The sequence below is a fragment of the Cyrtonyx montezumae genome, unplaced genomic scaffold (genome assembly GCF_038088225.1).
Source record: "Cyrtonyx montezumae isolate F1298 unplaced genomic scaffold, pur_monq_1.0 scaffold_12, whole genome shotgun sequence".
Taxonomy (NCBI): domain Eukaryota; kingdom Metazoa; phylum Chordata; class Aves; order Galliformes; family Odontophoridae; genus Cyrtonyx; species Cyrtonyx montezumae.
This window is the reverse complement of record NW_027071848.1, coordinates 22359368-22378804: the sequence shown is the minus strand read 5'-3', so window position 1 is coordinate 22378804 and position 19437 is coordinate 22359368. Positions and strand designations below refer to the sequence as shown.

Genomic DNA, 19437 nt, shown 5'->3' with positions numbered 1-19437 from the left:
AGGTGGCCAAGAAGGCCAACGGCATCCTGGCCTGTATTAGAAATAGTGTAGCCAGCAGGAGCAGGGAGGTGATCATCCCCCTGTACTCAGCTCTGGTACGGCCGCACCTCGAGTACTGTGTTCAGTTTTGGGCCCCTCACTACAAGAAGGACATTGAGGCCCTGGAGCGTGTTCAGAGAAGGGCAACAAAACTGGTGAGGGGTCTGTAGCATAAGTCTTATGAGGAGCGGCTGAGGGAGCTGGGATTGTTTAGTCTGGAGAAGAGGAGGCTCAGAGGAGACCTTATTGCACTCTACCACTTCCTGAAGGGGGGTTGTGGTGAGGAGGGGGTGGGCCTCTTCTCCCTGATAAATAATGACAGGACGAGAGGGAATGGCCACAAGTTACGCCGGGGAAGATTTAGATTAGACCTGAGGAAGCATTTCTTTTCTGAAAGAGTGGTCAGGCACTGGAATGGCCTGCCTAGGGAGGTGGTTGAGGCACCATCCCTAGCGCTGTTCAAGAAGCGTTTAGATGAGGTGCTAAAGGATTTAATTTAGTAGTTGGGTAGAGATAGTGATAGGAGGATGGTTGGACTAGATGATCTTATAGGTCCTTTCCAACCTTATGAACTTATGAACTTATAAGTTCTCACTAAACCACGTTCCTCAACACAACATCTAAACATTCCTTCTATACCTCCAGCATTGGTGACTCCACCACCTCTCTGGGCAGCCCATTCCTGCACCTGACCACTCTTTTGGAGAAGGTGTATTTCCTAACATCCAGTCTGAAGGCCAACAGTATCCTCAGCTGTATTGAAAGAGGTGTGGACAGCAGGGAGAGGGAGGTGATTGTCCCCCTCTTCTCTGCCCTCATAAGTACTGCATCCAGATCTGGGGCTTCCAACAAAGGAAAGATGTGGACTTGTTGGAATGGATCCAGAAGAGATCCACAGAGATGATCAGATGGCTGCAGCAATTCTCCTACAAAGCAATTCTCCTAAAATTCTCCTCCTGTCTTTGTAGGAGAAACAAGTCCAGGAGCAGAGCTTGTTCAGTTTGGAGAAGACAAGGCTCTGGGGAAACCTCATTGTGGCTTTCCAGTACTTAAAGGAAGCATATAAACAGGAGGAGAACTGACTTTTTTGATGATCTAATAGTGACAGGACAAGGAGAAATTGTTTTAAACTAAAAGAGGGGGAAATTTAGATTAGATGTCAGGAGAAAAAAATTCAAATTGAGGATGATGAGGTGCTAACGTGCTACCCAGAGAAACTGTGGATGCCCCATCCCTGGAGGTATTCAAGCCCAGGTTGAACAGGTCTAGTAGTGATCTAGTGGGTGCCAACCCTGCATACATCAGGCAGGTTGGAACTAAATGATCTCTGAGGTCCCTTCCAACCCAAGCCATTCTATGCTTCTATGATAAATGAGCATAACTAAAATGGAAAAATAAAGTAAAAGGACTACTGTTAATAATAACACAAGAAAAAGCATGCCAAAAACGGAAGGAGTTCTTCAGTTGACTATTCGTTTACTGATACAGATTTTAACTCAGAGCTTTATTTTCATCCTGTCACTTTCTGCTTGTTGCTAGTCAGCAGCCATATTTTCAAGTATTTTCAGATGCCTTGTTTCCCTGTTCAGCTTCTGCTCCTCAATCTTATTTCACAGATGCTATCCCCTCATAGACATTCTCTATTTCTGACTAATATCTACATAGCCAAGAGCTCCCTTCTTCATGTCAGGAATTTGTTTTAAATTTTAAAAAAGAGGTAAAACAGCCTGCAGTGACAGCTGCATGCCATCACAGATGTGAACAGTTATATTTGAGCATGTAAAGAAAAATCTGTTATTGGAAGGATCCCATCCCAACCATAAAATGGATACTGTCACCAGATTGAATAAATATTCAAATGGTATTAATCTGTTGTATGGGTTGACACAGTGAAGAAACACCTTGAAGTCAAAAGGACATGAACATCTTGACTAGGATGGTGAGATGCTGACACAGCTGCCCAGAGAAGCCATGGGTGCTCTCTGGAGGCACTCAAGGCCAGGTTGGTTGGGCCCTGGGCAGCCTGAGTTGCTGAGTGGCACTGCCCATGGCAGGAGGTTGGAACTGGGTGGGCTTTAATTTGCCTTCAAACCCAATCCATTCTGTGATTATATGACTTAGTGTGAATCACAAGTTTCAAATTAGTCAAAGTGATTGCCAAGTCTCATCCAGCAAGTTATAACACAAACATATAAGGAGCCACATAGGTTTTCCTCCAGTGTTTGGTGCATGTGTTATCTTTTGAAGTATCCAGTTTTTGCTTTCTGATGCTCCATGGTGAAATTATCTTTTTCCGGGAATTCGTTTCATAGAATCATAGAATGGCCTGGGTCAAAAAGGACCTCAAATATCACCTAGTTTCAACCTCCCTGCCATGGCAGAGTTGCCAACCACTAGACGAGGCTGCTCAGTGCCACACCCAGCCTGGACTTGAATGCCTCCAGGGATGGGGCATCCATCACCTCTCTGGTCAACCTGTTCCAGTGCATCACCACCCTCTGAGTGAAAAACTTCCTCCTATCTATCTATCTTCCTTCCTCTAATCTAAATATCCCTGTCTCAGTGTAAAACCATTCTCCCTTGTCCTATCACTATCAACCCTATCCCCTAACTATCCCTCTTCTGTTTATATGCTCCCTTCAAGTACAGGAAGGCCACAATGAGGTCTCCCCAGAGCCTTCTCTTCTCTAAACTGAACAAGCCCAGTTCCCTCAAACTTTCCTCACAGGAGAGGTGCTCCAGCCCTCTGATCATTTTAGTGGCCCTCCTCTGGACCCGTTCCAAGAGCTCTGCATCTTTCTTTTGCTGGGGGTCCCAGGCCTGGACGCAGCGCTCTGGATGGAGACTTACAAGAGCTGAGTAGAAGGGGACAGTCCCCTCCCCCTCTTCAGTAGTTGGGTAGAGTAGTAGTTGGGTAGAGACAGTGATAGGAGGATGGTTGGACTAGATGATCTTATAGGTCCTTTCCAACCTTATGAACTTATGAACTTATGAACTTATGAACTTATGAACCCTCCCTACTGGCCACCCCTTTTGTAACGCAGCCCAGGATACAGTTGGCCCTCTGGGCTGAAAGCATGCAGTGCTGGCTCATGTCCATCTTCTCATTCATCAGGACCCCCAGGTCCTTCTCCACTGGGCTGTTCTCCAGGAGCTAGTCCCCCAGTCTGTATAAATACCTGGGCTTGCCCCAGCCCAAGTGCAGCAACTTGCACTTGGTCTTGTTGAACCTCATTAGGTTCACATGGGCCCACTTCTCCATCCTGCCTGGATCCCTCTGGATGTCTTCCCTTCCCTCCAATGTATTGACTGTACTGCACAGCATGGTGTTGTCTGCAAACTTGCTGAGGTTGCACTCAATTCCATCATCTATGCCACATTTGCAGGCTAGCATTTTCTTCTAACAAATATTTTAAAACAAAAAACATGAGGTCACCATCTAAAACTCAGATACTGTGACATGGCTTCTAAGTATCACAAATTTTCACATGGCATTCTTATCAGTTTCTCTGTCCATCAGCTTTTCCTGTTGTCAACTGAATGAACACTGTGGGATAAGAAGACTGTGAGTCTGTGAGCCATAACTGCCAGAAGGTGCTTGGATTTCATGTAGCAGTCCCCATGTACCAATAGGAGAATTTGTACAGTGTGTGTAAGTTACTCAAGCATAAGTTATCTTACTAAAGCTAGTCACAGCAGCCAAACTACAGGTGGCAGCAAAGAAATGTTTGGTACGCAGTGTTTTCTGTTGATTTGCTTATTTCAGTCCTTTAATATGGTAACAGTGTTTGCAAAACACACATCTGCTGCACTACAGATAGGAGCACAGTTTAGTCTGTGGAACAACTGTGGAATGCCACCTGCTATTTAAGTAGCTCAAGCTTATACTGCAAAAATTATCTTCAAACACTTTGAGTTATATTGTTTTTTGAAGGGAAAAACGATAGCGTTTTCTGTGGTCAGCTGAATCTGTTTCTCAGAAGGCTAAGTAAGAAAGAAACAAAACAATGGGTACATTTTGCCAACCTGAGCAATTCTATGATTCTATAGTTTGGCTGACAACAGACAAGAATGTGGCTGGAGCTAATGTTTCCCTGCCTTCTGGCAAAAGATATGTGGAAGAACATGACATAAAGAGAATGTTTCCTCAAACCAGAGTCATGATAAGCAAATAAGTGTGAAAAAGGAAGATTTTTTTGTGATTAAGGATGAAAAAAACATAAAAATGCATGGAAAGAAGAGTAATAGAAGAGACTGAGGAATCTCTGAAAGGAGGAGAGAAGGAGGAAGAAAGTGGGAAAAGGAAGGAAGGGAGGAAGGGAGGAAGGAATGAAAGGAGGAAGGAGGGGAAGAAGGAAAGGAGGAAGGAAGAAGTGATTAAAAGAATATTGGCAATGCTATTGTTATGCACAGTTATGTGGGCTCTGATGCTTTCAGATGTATCAAGGAAGAGCAATTTCAGGAAGTTGGCCATAGTAACTTGCCCCTCCATCCCTGGAAGCGAGAGCATCCCTCTGTGTCATAGTGACCAAAGAAGATTCATGGAATCATAGAATGGTTTGGATTAGAAGAGGTCTCAAATATCACCAGGATCCAAAGCCCTGCCATGGACAGGGGCACCTTCCACTAGTTCCATTTACTTGCAAGAAGATTGGGTGAGTGGAACTTGATTCCAGCATGCTCTCCACATCCCACAATGCTCCTCAAAAGATATCCATCACTACTTTATGTTCTTCACTAACATCAAATTATTAATTGACTTTCTCCAGCATTTTTAAGTCATTTTGTGCTGAGATTCGACTTTTAAAAATTCATTTGATAGGCAGGGAATAAGGAAGATACTACTACTTCTTTAAGTCAGTTTTTTGTTTGTTTGTTTGTTTGCCTTCCTTTTCAAGAGAGAGGTTAACACTGTAGACACTTTTCACCAGGCCAAATAAGCCCACTCCTTGAACTAACAATTTTTCAAAAGCTCAGATAGTGTTGACTCCACTGTACAAGTTAAAGTATGACTCCATGAGTAATTTGATCAGAGGTAAACCTGACAGCAACCTGTAGTCATGTAGCAAAATGTGTCTGTGTCCCTTGAAAATCCAGAACACACAGTTCTAAAGTTTTCTGCTAGCACATGCTATCTCTCTTGAGGAATTATTGTCATGCCTCATGGTCAGCAGTCTTGGCTATAATATATGTGATGCTGAATCAGCCACCTGATCGAGGAGCTGCAAAACTCCTGTTTGTTATAACTCACTAAAAAGATAGCACTAGCAGTACAGTATGCACTTTAATGCATACCAAACCTATGAAATCTTTCTGTTCACCTCCTGCTAAAGAAAAAAAAACAACCACCACTGACTGTAGAGCAAGTACTCTGTCACCAAAACTAGTAGTATATGTTCTAAATATATTCTACTCCAGACCTCTATTGATCTTCCCTAAGAAAGCTTAGACAAAATGATATTGTCAGATCCCCAGCAAAGTCAATAGTATTGGTCACAGCACTATCACAAACTTCAGTGAGAAACAAAAATTGCATCTAGGAGAAAAGTTTTCTTATTAAACAAATGGCTTAAATGGTGGAGCCAAGAACGCTAGTATCTTTCTCTTGTGGCTAACAAGCTGCATTAGTAAAATTGTGTCTATGTGACTCGGGTGTAAAGCTTATCAATTTGTGTATGCTTTTTAATATGTTGATAAGAGCTGCAATATGAAAGGTTGATATTATGATAATATTGCAATGAAGGAGATTTTTTTTGCGAAAAAAAAAGAAGGAAAGGAAAAAAAAGAAGTAGAAAGAGAACATGATTAAAACATGATATAAAGTCCATATTTTATGCCAGACTCGCTACCCTTTATCTTCAAGTGATGGCTGCCGATGATCTGCTAGTAAAAAGTCTGTGGAATGCTTTCTGTTCTACAGATGAAATAAAGGTAATCTGAATGACTGAACAACAAATATAACTATTCACCATCAGATCAAGCAATAGCATTTTTCACTGTGGTTCTGATCTCAGCCTAGGTCACTTCTCTGTCAAAGAAGACATAGAGAGTATCTGAGTTACTGGGCACTTCCTTCACATCAACCCATCAATATATAGGATCACGATCTGACCATAACATGGATCATGAGAAGCTTAGATCTAATAAATCATGGGAATGGGCCTGACCAACAGCATGAATTTCTAATATGAGCAGAAAAATGCCTTCTGAGAAAGTACATCAGCACAAGTTTTAACACAGACCACAACTGCTGCAAACTTGGCAGAGTTCCCTTTTTCAGACAGCTCCTCAAGCTGCTATATTTAAACCCAAACTTGTGGGTCAAATGTCCTTGTCTTAAGGATGTCAGTAGAATCTGTTGTTTTTTCTTCCCTTGACTTTTCTGGCACATTTCCTGTGAACAGACTGTTCATTATGCTCTCCTCCTGGAAATGGAAATTCTAGACCACTACCTTAAGCCCCCACAGATAATGATGAAGCATAACTGTTTATCACTGCAGTGTGTGCATAACTTATGTATTTTTGCTTTCCCCGGAACCCAATCATTAAGGCTGCTTTGTGTTTACAGTTCAGGTTGCTTGAGAAATGCAATAAATGTAACATATACTGCAACATTCAGAATTCATACAAGTTTGCATAATACTATTACTCTATTTGGCAGAACAAAAGATACACAAATATATACACACAAATTAAATGCATGATGAAGTGTATTTTGCAGACTTCCTCCATTTCATTTTCTCTGTTGTGTTTACAGATTTGTCTCCAGTTCAAAACCTATCTGTCTTTCCAAAAGCTTCCTTTTGAACCCCTGTAGTATAACTCCTGTTCTCATGCCTTTTTGCATCTCTCTTCTGCACACTTCTAAAAATGCAGACAGGGCATAATGGCTGGATTTGGACAGCTCCATTCAATTTATTTGCCATAGAAATAATTCAAAGTACAATCTTCTGCATTAATATCTGCTGTACTGGATCTGGTAGCTGTTTCTTGGGATGCAGTTGCATGAAATAATAGATTTCTCACCTCTGTGACTTCTCAAATCCTCTAAAAATGATAGTATTGGCCCAGGAGAGAACAGGGTGTGGCTAGAGACAGATATGGTTCAGGACCTCCCTTTTGAATGATAGCTGACATTTTTTTCCCAGAAAAGGTGAATCTGGAACCATGAGGAAACAAGGAGCTCTTGAGTGGACAAACAATGGTGGGAAATAGTAGAGTAGCTTTACCACAAAGGTCATCATCTTGTAAAACTGTTTCTTAGAAATGTTACTACTGTGAGCCACGTAAAAATATTCACAAGCATGGCCATTTTTATTGCATCAGTACAACCTAAACCTAATTGTGCACGTACTGCTGTAAAACCCATGCTTCCCTAGTACTCATCACAAACCTGTCTTGAACATTTTTTGCTATAGGAGGAAAAGTAAAAGTTTCCAAAATGCCATGAAAACTCATACTGCCATCTGTTTGATGGGAAGCAAAAACAAATTTTCAGTAACTCCATTGCGGAGCTACCTGGCATATTTGGATTTAATTCACTCTGTAATGTTGACTCGGAAGTGTTCTCCAGGATTGCCTCAACCATTCATCTTTGTGTGTCAGCTCAAGAAGACTTTCCAAAGCCTTGGTGAGGTGCCATCACCCTCAGAGATGCTGGTGAGCTGCAGTGGATAAAAATAACAGCTGACAATGGTCTCAGTCACCACATATGAGCTGCAAACAATTTATCTGTGAAGATCTGCTAAACTCCAGAAGAGTTGTGTTTAAGGCTGCAGTTTCTTGCTAAAATTATCTGCCACCCCTTTCTGATGGTCACTTCTGCCTTCGTGGCATTATTGCAGAGCTGTATCCCTATGAGCATCACACTGGAAACTGGTAATTATGTCCCTGAAGGATGGCAAAGGCTGCAGGAATTTCTGCCAAGAGAAGGCAGGCTGGTCACATTCTAGCCTGGCCCTGACCTCACCATGGGACAGCAGTGGGAGCCCAATGGTGGTGACAGAGGCTGCTTGCTTTTAAAAAGAGGGAAGATGGCTCGCCCTAGCCACCCTGGATGCTTTCAAATATCTGAACAGTATTGATGGCATTCTATGATCGCATCTTGAAGGAATGACCATTGCACTCACATTCCCTGCCATGAACTCAGCAAGCTCTTCCATCACCTCCAATTACAACATTCACTGCAAGAGATTATCAAGTTCCTCAGGACGGATATCGAGCTTCCTTCTGCATGCAGACTAGCAAGGACTATTCTGTCCATGCAGGCAGAGCTCTTTTCAGAATATTGTCATTATGTCAGTACCTCATGCAGTGATCAATTTAACTTCAACATTGACACCTTAAAACATTGCGTATGCAGAGCACATGCTTTACAAGGAGCAAAGGTGATGTTGAGTGAACTGCTAACCTGAAGATTTGGAAATAATAGTTTAGTGCTTATTTCAGTGATTAGCATCCTCTTTCGGCTTCTGTCCTATCCATGGCTCTTACTGTGATAACATCCAGAGCCCTAATACTGGCAGAGTAACACCTCAAAGAGAAGTATCAAGTGCTTCAAGCAGCAGCAGATTGCAGCACTAACTGGCAGAAATTAGCAGACTGTCTTCAAGTAATATTTGTGCCTCACTATGGAAAGCTTATGGCAGGAAATGCTGATGCTGGCATAGAGTTAGGCCTTTCTTTCATGGGTTAAAAAGCAGATGGTCTGGGGGCTTTATCAGGGATGTGACTGCTGATCCACTGCTGCATTGAATAGCTGAATTTCTTCTATCTTGAACTTTGATGCCTGAAGAAAAAAATTAAATATCTGTGCTGGGATACATCTCACCAATGTTCTGCTACAGGCTGCCCAGTGAATCTGTGAATGCCCCATCCCTGGAGGTATTCAAGTCCAGGTTGGAAGAGACCCTGGGCAGACTGAGCTGCTGGGTGGAACACTGCCCATGGTGGGGGGATTGGAGTCCGATGATCTTTGAGGCCACCTCCAAACCAAGCCATTCTTTGATTCTGCCAACAGGAGCTGAAGGAACAAAGTCCATAACCGATTGTCCTTTTTCTCATAGGAGTAAAAGAAACAGATATTCAGAGGGCATTTCATTCTAAGATCCCTACCTAGCAAACTAGCGTGACAGACCATTGACTAGACGTTATTTTTCTCACTCCTATAGATCTGACTCTGGCTTTTGATTTCTCTGCAAATAATAGTAAAAGTATTCCTCAGCTTCTGTGCTGTGGAAGTCACCAACTGTATTTAAATGCCACCATAGACCCAGATTCTCCCAATACTCATGGGGAAGGAGGTGAAAAAAAAAACCCAGGATATTTTATTTTGCAATAAATAAAATAAATGAAAAGTCCTGCTTTCACAGTAGAATGATCTACTTGGTGCCTGTAGGCAAGTGACATATCATACAGATGCATATCATTTTGGGTGAAATATTATTGACTTTCCAGTTGCAAAGGTGGAACTGCCCAAGGGCTAGTTTAATTCTTGCACCTGAATCAGAAAAACTTCTCCATTTTCATTCATAAATCAATGGTACAGTCTAGTTCATACCTGCTTCTTCTGTTTCTTCTTCTTCTATATATCCTTTCCTTACTCATTTTGTCACATCCTCTCCATCTTCCCATACAAATCCATCACTCAGAGGTATGTGTTTCACTCAGAAACACATCCAGCACAGGTTGGATCAGAGATATGCCTACTTGGGATACATGACTCACTTTCTCAGACACCATTATTAATCCATTTTTTCATAGAATCATAGAAAACATTGATTTGGAAGGGACCCTTAAGGTTACCTAGTTCCAATCCCCTCTGCTGTAGGCAGGGACATTTCCCTTTAGGCCAGGTTGCCCAAGGCCTCATACAGCCTATTCAATCAGAGAGAAAGGATGCATTGCCTTCCTGAATGTGGAGGGAGAGTGTAAGGATCAGTTCCCTACTCATCATTGTCTCAGCCCCATTCTGCCTCATTTTTCATCAGATTGCTAAATATCCATGTGATGGGCAGTTCTTTTGTATGCAGTGGTACTGAAGTCCTCTCTTCTCGACAGAGTGTGAAAGTGGCTTAGCAAACATCTAGCTTTTCTAAGGACAGCCTGTAGTGTATAGTTAAGATTTTTTTTTAAAGACTTCTCAGTTTAATGGGTAATTTCCCTTGAAAATGGTAAACTGCAAATTAAATGGAAAAAAGCAATTAATTATTGAAATGATAATATCCTTGTAAAGGTTAAGAGGTAATATAAATGAAGTTCCTGTGAGCACATTAATGGAATTACTATCTTCCTCCTTACAAGTGGCAACTGTAACGACCTTGCTAATTAGCTTTCTCATCGTGAAAATGAATATTGAAATATGCAGTTATATTGCAGAAGCACAGTCTACGACTAGGTTATTTTGCTACAACAAAATGTAGAGAGAACTCTTTCACGAGCAGTTAAGAGCTCTTTCCAGAGAAGGCAGCTTTTAATGGAAGAAGAAAACAATGTACTTTAACGACAAAGGAAGAACAGCTTGTAATGTGGAAGGAAGAGACTTGCTAAAGGCAAATAGCACACACAGTCCAACAGACATCCCTCACACCCTGCAACAAAGGAAGAACATGTGGCTGAACAGGTGTCTGTGCCTCCCCATCCACAGTGGGGGTCAGGTAGCCTGTGGTCTATGCATGTGAAGAATGAATCTGCATGCTCTGTATGCTGTATTTTTAATACAGGTCTGTTTGGTATAGCTACAGCTGTTTATTGTGTCGATGAAAATACATGGGGTATGTGGATGCTCTAAGTTTTCTGTCTTTTCTTTGCAAAAGCCTTTCAGATAACTTTCTTAAAGCAAACCAACAAACAAACCAACAAAAAGAACTTGGTTCTTCCCCCGCTGAGAACTTGAGAACATTCCCTGTGTTCTGGAAGGGAGTGCAGCACGAAGTGGGCACCGTCTGTGTCTCAAGACACAGTGCTGGCATTACATTTTTTTTTTTTTTTGCCACGAATAAAGCTGTGAGAGATTTCAGAGGTTGCAGCTTCACAGAGGGCTTGAGAGCCACACGAACCTCTGTGTATGATCTGGAGGAAATGAGCTTCAACTTGTAAAATGAATTGGCTTTTGTTGCCAAAGTGAGGATTTTCGGCTTCGCTTTCAAAACCCCCCAGAAATCATTAGCTTCCTCCTTGGGAATGCGATCTAATACAGTGACCTAGATGCAAATGATTGCTGCAGCTCGGGGGAGAGGCAGCTCAGTGCAGTTTTGCAGCGAAAGGCCTGGGGGAAGGACCAGGGAGATGCCTTGCATCCCATCCACGCAAGATACACTGTTTATGCAAAATACAGCAGCGAGGTCAGCGCGGCATGTTCTGCACCTGCAGCTCGTGAGCATCCAGGCAGCAGAAAGGTGCGGTGGTGAAGCAGGTGAGAGATTCGTGGAGAACACAGGCGGGCTGAGATATCTGTGCCGGCAGAGCTGCCTGCACCCCGCGGTGCCCAGCAAGTGGCACTGCCGAGCAGCTCTCGGAGCTCCGGCACCGCTCCCTGATCCGAGGACGAAAGCTGCCTTCTGAGGCTTTACACTCCAGTAGCAGGATCTGTGCTTTCTTCAGCGCTGTTTTTTCTGCGTCTGGGGAGGATGAGTAGACGTTCTGCTGGTAAGTAAGTTGCCACGATTAAGTTGTGTTGGTCTCTATGCACAGAAGACAAGATTGCCAGTAGATGAGTATTTCTCACTGAGAAATCACTTGTTCACAATCCAGAATCTTCTTATTTTTCCATGCCCACTTGGGAGGAACGGGAATTTAGGATTAAAATCACCCACGTTATTTTCCTCTGTGCAGAAATAAGCCGATTCCCTGTCAAAGGAGAACGAGGCTGGGACCTGTCATCCCTAATTTCAGCATCACTGTGGCATTGTAGAGGGCAGAGGAAGCATTCAGCATTATGGATTCATAGAATCCATAAGGTTGGAAAGACTACTAAATTGAACCATCAACCCATCCCCACCATGCCCGCTAACCACATCCCTCAGTGCTGCATCTGCCCTTTTCTTGGACACCTCCAGGGACGGTGACACCAACACCTCTCCAGACATCCTGTGCCTGTGCATCACTGCTCTTCCTGAGAAGTTTTTCCTAACATCCAACCTGAACCTCCCCTGAAGTCCCTCCCTCAGCTGCAGAGTTGGTGCCCAATGAACCTCCCCAGCCTCTCTGCTACCACAGGCCACATTGGCAACGGGACATGAAAGAGACAATCAGGTGTTTGTTTCGCTACAGCTGCTATTTGGAAAAGTGCAGAGCACCTGGTGGCTTTTATGAATGCATAATAAGTAACAATGCTTTAAAAATGAAGCAGCTTAAGTTTATTGTATATTATAAAGGATGTTTCCCTTTCTCTCTTATGTATTGATACTTGCAGCTGTGTCCAGAGTGAGGTTAGCAGCAAGAGCAGTAAGATCTTCTCCAATGAGACATCCATGCTTCACAAGTGCATTCTGTTCCAGTAATGTGATTTGTAAAATTCACCACTATTAGAACAATCATACAGATAAATCCTAATCATAACATAGCATTGAAAAGGAACAGAAGAATGTTATGTCCAGAGCTAAAATGTAAGGCCAGGATTCAGGTTCAGATGTGACAGCTTTGTATCCATTTCCACCCACTGTAGAAAATGTACAATGTATGTTAGTTGGAAGAGACACCCCATTGCATGCATTAGGATCAAGTGATTTGAATTTGTTTTTTTACCTTCCTCTGGTTGAGAAACTCGCAGGTGTTAGACTTGAGGTGCTACTTTTTTGCATGATTAGTTGTTGTTTTCTTCCTGCTGCTGTGACAGAATTTAAACTAAGTGTATTAATTATCAGATAGTTCCCCATAATACTCGTCTGCTTGGTTTTTAGTGACTGTATTTGAATAATTGAGTTGACTTTCTGCTGCTCCCAGTACATCGCCTCAAGTCTATTGTTGTGCCTACATCGTTCTTTTTCATTTAAAATCGAGTGCAGACATGACCTGAAGATCCAGTTTTGTAAGATGCTCGGAACCATGAAGGCACTATCGCTCTCCTACAGACCACACAAGAGAAAACCAGATGGTGGCTTGTGAAAGAAAAAGCTTCCTTTTTTCTTTTTCTTGTTAAAGACAGAGAAACGAGATGGAGGTTCACTAGCTGTTTCATTTTCCTTGGAGCTTAGGAACACACCTACTCCCCTATGGCATTTTATATGACAGTGGATTGTCTTACAGGATATGCTGTAATAAAAGATTCTGTGGCTGGGGCTGTGATGTGTATATTAGCTGGATTGATTTAGGTGCAGTGACAGGATTTTCTCTTTTTTTCTGCTGCACTGATTAGCTCCATCGAGTTTGTAGGGCCGCAGATGTAACAGCGGCTTAGTCAATGGATCAGGGCAAAGAGAGATGGTAAAATCTATACGCATATTTTCCCATCTCCCTGCTACAGCAGTTTTCTGACAGTGTGTTGGTAGGCATTTGATCCGGTCTGACTTCAGGTGGTGCCAGCAGTGGGAATTCCACATCTCATGTTCCTGCCACCGACTCAGAGGCTCTCTCAAAAGAGGATTCTGTTAAATCTCCAAACACCAGAACCAATTTTAAAACCAGACACTATTTCAGAACAGACAAGGCCCTGGGGATCAGGACTGCTGCTATCACTCTGCTCGGAGGAGGTCTCAGCTTTTGTAGTTATAGGAAAGATCACAGGTCCAGAAGCACCATGCAATGACTCCCTTTTTATTTCGGACTGGTTAGATATGGGTTGAAATATTTTGTAAAATGCAAAAAATAAGTAAAAATGCATCTAAGCACAATGTTCCCTGAAAAGACAGAAAATGTTGACACAGTGGAAGTATGTTTAATGCAAACATTAGGAAAAGAAAAAAAAAAAGGAATAAGAGTTTGGATAACATAAACATGCAATGTGTTTATTTTTTTTAATCAAAACAAAACTACTTGTTTCTCTGACAGCAAATGGATGGAGAAATAGATCTTATTCAAGTACATTAGCCATGCGGCCAGCTTGCAGGGGCATTCAGAGACAGTTGGCAAGATAAGATGCTGCAAGAGATGGAAAACATTGTGTGCAGTCTCTATGAGGGAATGCAGAATGGCAGTGGCTCAGGGAGTGAATATAAAGGCCATATAAGGGAAGTAAATGGACTGCTGTAGAGATGCCATTAGTAAAGCAAACCCTGACTTGGGGACCTCAGTATATACTATGGAAGAGATAAATTGCATGAATAAATGCATACTTGTTTCCTCCTCCCTAGATTCACAAAATCAGATGTAACTAAGAAACTGTTTCCATAGTCATTTTAATGCCAAGCAATTTCTACCCCTGTCTAATCCCAGAACACTTAATTTAGACACATTTATTGTTGTTTCATTGTAACCAAGGCCTTGGGCGAATGAAAGAACACCAAACTGGTTCTTTAAGCAATTCCAAATTTATGACAAAACTCTCCTTCTCTCTCTTCACGCCAAGAGCACAGTTCCCATGGTGGTAAAAGGGAAACAGGAGGTGAAACAGCCGAGCCAGGCTCTGGCTGGAGACATGAGAGTGATCAGCCCTGAGTGTTCATTGGAAGCATGCAGACACTCGCAAAGAGGAGCCGAGCACTGGGGCAGTTTGTGGTGGAGGCCTGGCACCACGCAGAGCTGATGTGAGAGGAGGGTGCTAGGAAGGCATGCTGCAGAGCAGGCTCCGGTTCTCACCCCTGGGACAGTCACTCACCCTATGGGCACAGCCACCTTCATGTTCTGGTGTGGCTCCCCTTTGGGATGAGTGTCCACATCCTTTGCTCAGCCACGTTGCTTTAGCCAGCAGTGATGAGTGCACAGGGTGGATGCTATACAGATGGCACCAGACAAGAAGACCGGCTTTAGAAGGGCATCTAATTGGACTTGAGTGCTAGAGATCTGGGCTAGAGCAAACCTGAAGAAAACCATATGGAAATACACCAATATCCGTGAGGTTTTCAGCACCAACACATTTGCTATACAGATCAGGCAGGAGGATAGAATAAGACAATTTTCAAGGTCGCTTCCAGACCAAACCATTCTACGGTTCTGTGATTGGGTCAGGCTGATCTGTAACACTTGCCAACACAGCCATAGCCTTTGTGGGTGCAGCTGAGGGGGCTGTGGCTGTTTTGGGCTATGCCTTTATTGTCTTCCTTGCCAAGCACATCACTACACACACCTTCTAGCACTAAAGCTATATTTCACAGAATCACAGAGTCACAGAAGTGTAGGGGTTGGAAGGGACCTCTGGAGATCACACAGTCAGATCATTCCCCGAGAGGTGGTGGAGTCTCCTTCTCTGGAGACGTTCCAGACCCGCCTGGACGCCTACCTGTGCAACCTGGGCTAGGGAGCTGCTTTGGCAGGGGGTTGGACTCTGTGATCTCTGGAGGCCCCTTCCAACCCCTACAATTCTGTGAGTCTGTGATTCAGACTAACTCCCCTGCTAAAGCAGGCTCCTTTCAGCAGGTTTTATCCAGAACAAAATCACAAACTATTATTGGAAACACTTTTATTTAACCTTCTTTTATTTGAATCACTTTTCCTTAAGGAATATGCTTGAAATGATAGGATGGAAAGATAGATTTTGCTAGATAATTCTCAATCCATGTTTTATCCTTTCAGAAAATATACATTTCCACTAGTGCTCTGATTTTAAGACCTTACATTACAGGGCAAAAACCCACTCTATGCAATAAAGTGGCTTTGTGATTTAATTCTGAACATAACTGTTGTTAATACTAAATGGTGTAAACACAGACTGAGTGCAATAAACCTCGCTTCCATTTAGCATTAATAATATTAATGATCAGTACTTAAATCACACGCGATGTTCCAGGACCGTAAAAGAAACATTACCAAAGAGATTTTCCCTGTCTGATGCCGACATAATTTAAACTCGGCATAAAATTGTCTCCCGTTGGAGGGAATGTATTGGCGCTGCAGGGAGGTATAAGCAGAAAGAGGAAACCTCTCTCCCAGCGGAGTCCGTCCCTCCTCGCAACCCCTCCCCAAAACTTTCCCACTCCAGACCCCGGCCAAGGCCTGGGGTCTCCCCCTCCTCCGCCCGGAGGGAGCAGCGGGAGGAGCTGCTTGGTACTCCGCTCACATTGCCCCTCGCTGTAGCACAGCAGCTCCCGAACTGTCGGAAGCAAATCGCTGGGTCAGCAGCTCGCACGCACACACGCACTGCTCGCACGCACAACCACCCGCTTAGCCCCTATTTTTCCATCTAAGAAAGGGGCTGCAGCCTCTCCTCCGTTAAGCCTCCCACCCCGCCGGCTTTTTCCCTCTCTCCTGTCCTCTCCCCAACTCTCTCCGGCGCCGGGACCCCCCCGGGACCCCCAGCCCCGCCCCGGGACTCCTCGAGGAGGTTCCTCCCGCCCCCGGCCCCTCGCCCCCGGCCCCGGCGAGTCCCGCCCGGGGAGGCGGCGGCGGGGGAAGGGGGAGGAGAGGTGGCGGAGCGCGGTGCCTCCCGTGGAATCAGACGTGCGGAGAAGGGAAGGAAGGACGGGCCGGGGTGGTGTGGGGAGGGTCCCGGTGCCGGTCCCGCCCGCATTCGCCTCCGCTCCGGGATCGCGGGGAGAATCGCTCGGGGCGGCCGCCACCCGCCGGCCCCGCAGCCGGGCCCCGCGCCCATGCGCTGCCGGCACCCGCGGCGGCAGCCCCCTGTGCCCGGCGTGCTACTCGAGTAAGTATCTCGGCTCCCCCCGGCTTCCCCCGGCCTCCCGCGCCCCTCGGAGCCCGGCCCTCCCCGGCTGCATCCCCAAACCGCCGCTCAGCAGCCGCGTCCCTTTGCCGTTCCACCGAACTCTCCGGACCCGCTTCTCCTCCCGGCTCCCAGCTCTCCCCGTCCCGTTTCCCCTTCCCCTCCGTCGCCCCCGTCCTTCTCGGATCTCTGCACTACTCCGCACCCTTTCCGCCCCTTTCTACGGTCCTCTTGCTTCCCTGCTACCTCCGTAGCCTTCCCCTCGCATCACCCCGGCGAGTTTCACTTCCCGGCCCCCGCTTTCCCTTGGGGAGCCCCGGAGCTCTCGGCCGCCCCCTCCTACCCCGGAGCGGAGGAGCGGGGTTTTGGGGCCGGAGGGGCGATCCCACGCCCCAGAGAGAGAATGCCGGGCGTGGGCTGACAGCGCCCGGGGTGCGGAGCGGAGCTGCTGGTTGGAAGAGTCCTGCCCCTGTATCCAGCCAGCTGGGGGAACGATCTTCCTCAAGTTCCGTGACCCACTTTGCCGGAGACGTTTGGTGGCACGCCAGGATGCGGGCGGGTCCTTCCCCGGGAGATGCCTCCGGAGGGATGGAGGCGGCCCGTGCCCCGCTCCAAGTTTCTGTCCCCGGGGTTCGGGCTCTGGCAGGTTGAAAGGCGTTCCTGCAGATGGGCTGTGTCTGCTGGGAGCTGTGTGCGTGCTTCTCCACGTCTCGGGCCTTTCTCGGCATCGTGGAAGAGACTTCTTTTTCTTTCTCAGCGTACTAAAAGTAAACAGAAGTTTTGTGTGGTGCACATGCTTAATTTCACTTCCAGGCGCTGTCTGTCTGTTCCCTCCTGGTGCAAAAGAAGCTTTAATTTTATTGCCTGCACATTAATTGAGTTCACTGATTGGTGTCTAATCACGCATAGAAAAAAAAAAAAAAGCCCTTTTAAATAGCTGCTGGAATTCATTTGTAGCAGACCTGAGAGGGGATCGTAAATTTCCAAATGCAGTTGGAGCAGCAATTCAGGATGAATTTAAGAAGAAATATACCCCAAGCTCTAGGAAGCAGCTTCCCCAAAACAGAGAAACACAGCACAGAGCTGGGAGGCTGCAAGTTGTTCAGGGAGGAGCAGGAGCTAGAGGTGCTGGGTTTGGGGTGGGAAGAGGCAAAGAGGTTTTGTGTTAACAGGGGTCTGGGATTGAAAACTTGTAGGCAGCATGAATGGTTTTGCACGAAAGCTGTGAGGCCATGCTTAAAGCACGTTGCAGGAGGAGGAGTGAATGAGACCTCGCCTTTTTCTCTATCAGGGCAGGGAAGATGAAGACATGCAGGGGTGAGAGGTGAGCAGGGAAACCCTGGCGGGGCTGCGCAGCCCACATGCCTGTGCTACCTCCCATAGTGATGCTAGTGGCTGCAGGAACGGGACAGAGAAGTAGGATGACTTCATGAGAAGTGCTGTAGGAAGGGAAGATGCTCTGGGAGATAAACTTTTCTAATGTCTGTTTTACTGAACTTGACTTTTTATCCCTTCTGTTATTTAATCAGGGACCTTTGTCTTCATGATGGGAGGAAATACCCCCCTGGCTTTTAGGATCCAACCTTCTCCCAGTGTGAGGATTTGCCAAGGCTGAGAGACTCTGGATTATACCCAACGTTCTAAAATACAGAGGAGCTTTCTGCCTCCCCATTGTGAAGGGTTTGGTGCAGACGTGAAGATGGCCTCCAGTCTCACCTGTGCTGGCATGGTCTGGGCCTTCCTCTCCTTCCTCTGCGCAGCAGCATCCTGCGTGGGCTTCTTCATGCCCTACTGGCTCCTGGGGTCCCAGCTGGAGAAGTCAGTTTCCTTCGGCACTTTCCGGAGGTGCTCCTACCCAGTGCGGGATGAGAGCCGCCAGACGACCGTCATGGTGGAGCAGTGCGGCCGCTACGCCTCCTTCCAGGCCATCCCCAGCACTGAGTGGCGGATCTGCACGGTGGTGACAGGCCTGGGCTGTGGGCTGCTCCTCCTGGTGGCCCTGACAGCCCTCATGGGATGCTGTGTGTCTGAGCTCATCTCCAGGACCGTGGGCAGGGTGGCAGGAGGCATCCAGTTTCTGGGAGGTAAGTGCTGCCTGCTTGTGCTGTGGTGTGGATCTTCACACTTAATTTGTAAGGGTGTGGAGGCTTCGGGAGGAGGAGGGTATGAGGTTGGCCACTTGGCTTGGCCACTTGACCACTGAGTATGGCCCAAAGGCTTGCTCACCTATGGCCGCTCTTACACTGAGCCCCATGCCTGGTTGTTGGATGATGTCTGAGAGATGAGAGGTTCAGCTCACAGAGCGCAGGTATTTGAGCTGAAGGCAGGCAGGGTATGTTTATTCCTGCTAGAGGAGGCCAGAGGAGGAGCCCTGCCAGGCTGCTGGCTCCACTCTGCCCGGTGGGGTTAGTGGAGGCTGCGGTCTAGACGCTGTGTAGGAGAATCACCTCCCGTTCTTTTTATAGCCTGCAAATTGTATGGCCTTAGCCCTGGAGTGTTTGAAGGGTATGAGACAATAAGCAGGATCCTCTGGCGTGGTTTTTATAGGGCTTTTTTCCCAGTAAATCATCACTCTCCCCTGTCATCAGTGACATGGGGCTTGGTGGCACTCACTGTCACCTCATGCCACTTGGTGTGCACTTGCCTCC

At 45.8% G+C, this 19437-nt stretch overlaps 1 protein-coding gene across 1 annotated transcript in view; it reads left to right on the top strand.

Annotated features, from left to right (window-relative positions):
* The first annotated feature begins 16517 nt into the window (after nucleotides 1-16517).
* LHFPL6 (LHFPL tetraspan subfamily member 6) overlaps nucleotides 16518-19437 on the top strand; it is a 137671-nt gene continuing 134751 nt past the window's right edge. Inside the window, exons 1-2 of the mRNA XM_065730308.1 lie at nucleotides 16518-16771; nucleotides 18319-18873. Of these exons, the coding sequence (XP_065586380.1) occupies nucleotides 18489-18873 (385 nt within the window). The 5' untranslated portion in view covers nucleotides 16518-16771; nucleotides 18319-18488. The remainder of the gene's footprint in view (nucleotides 16772-18318; nucleotides 18874-19437) is intronic.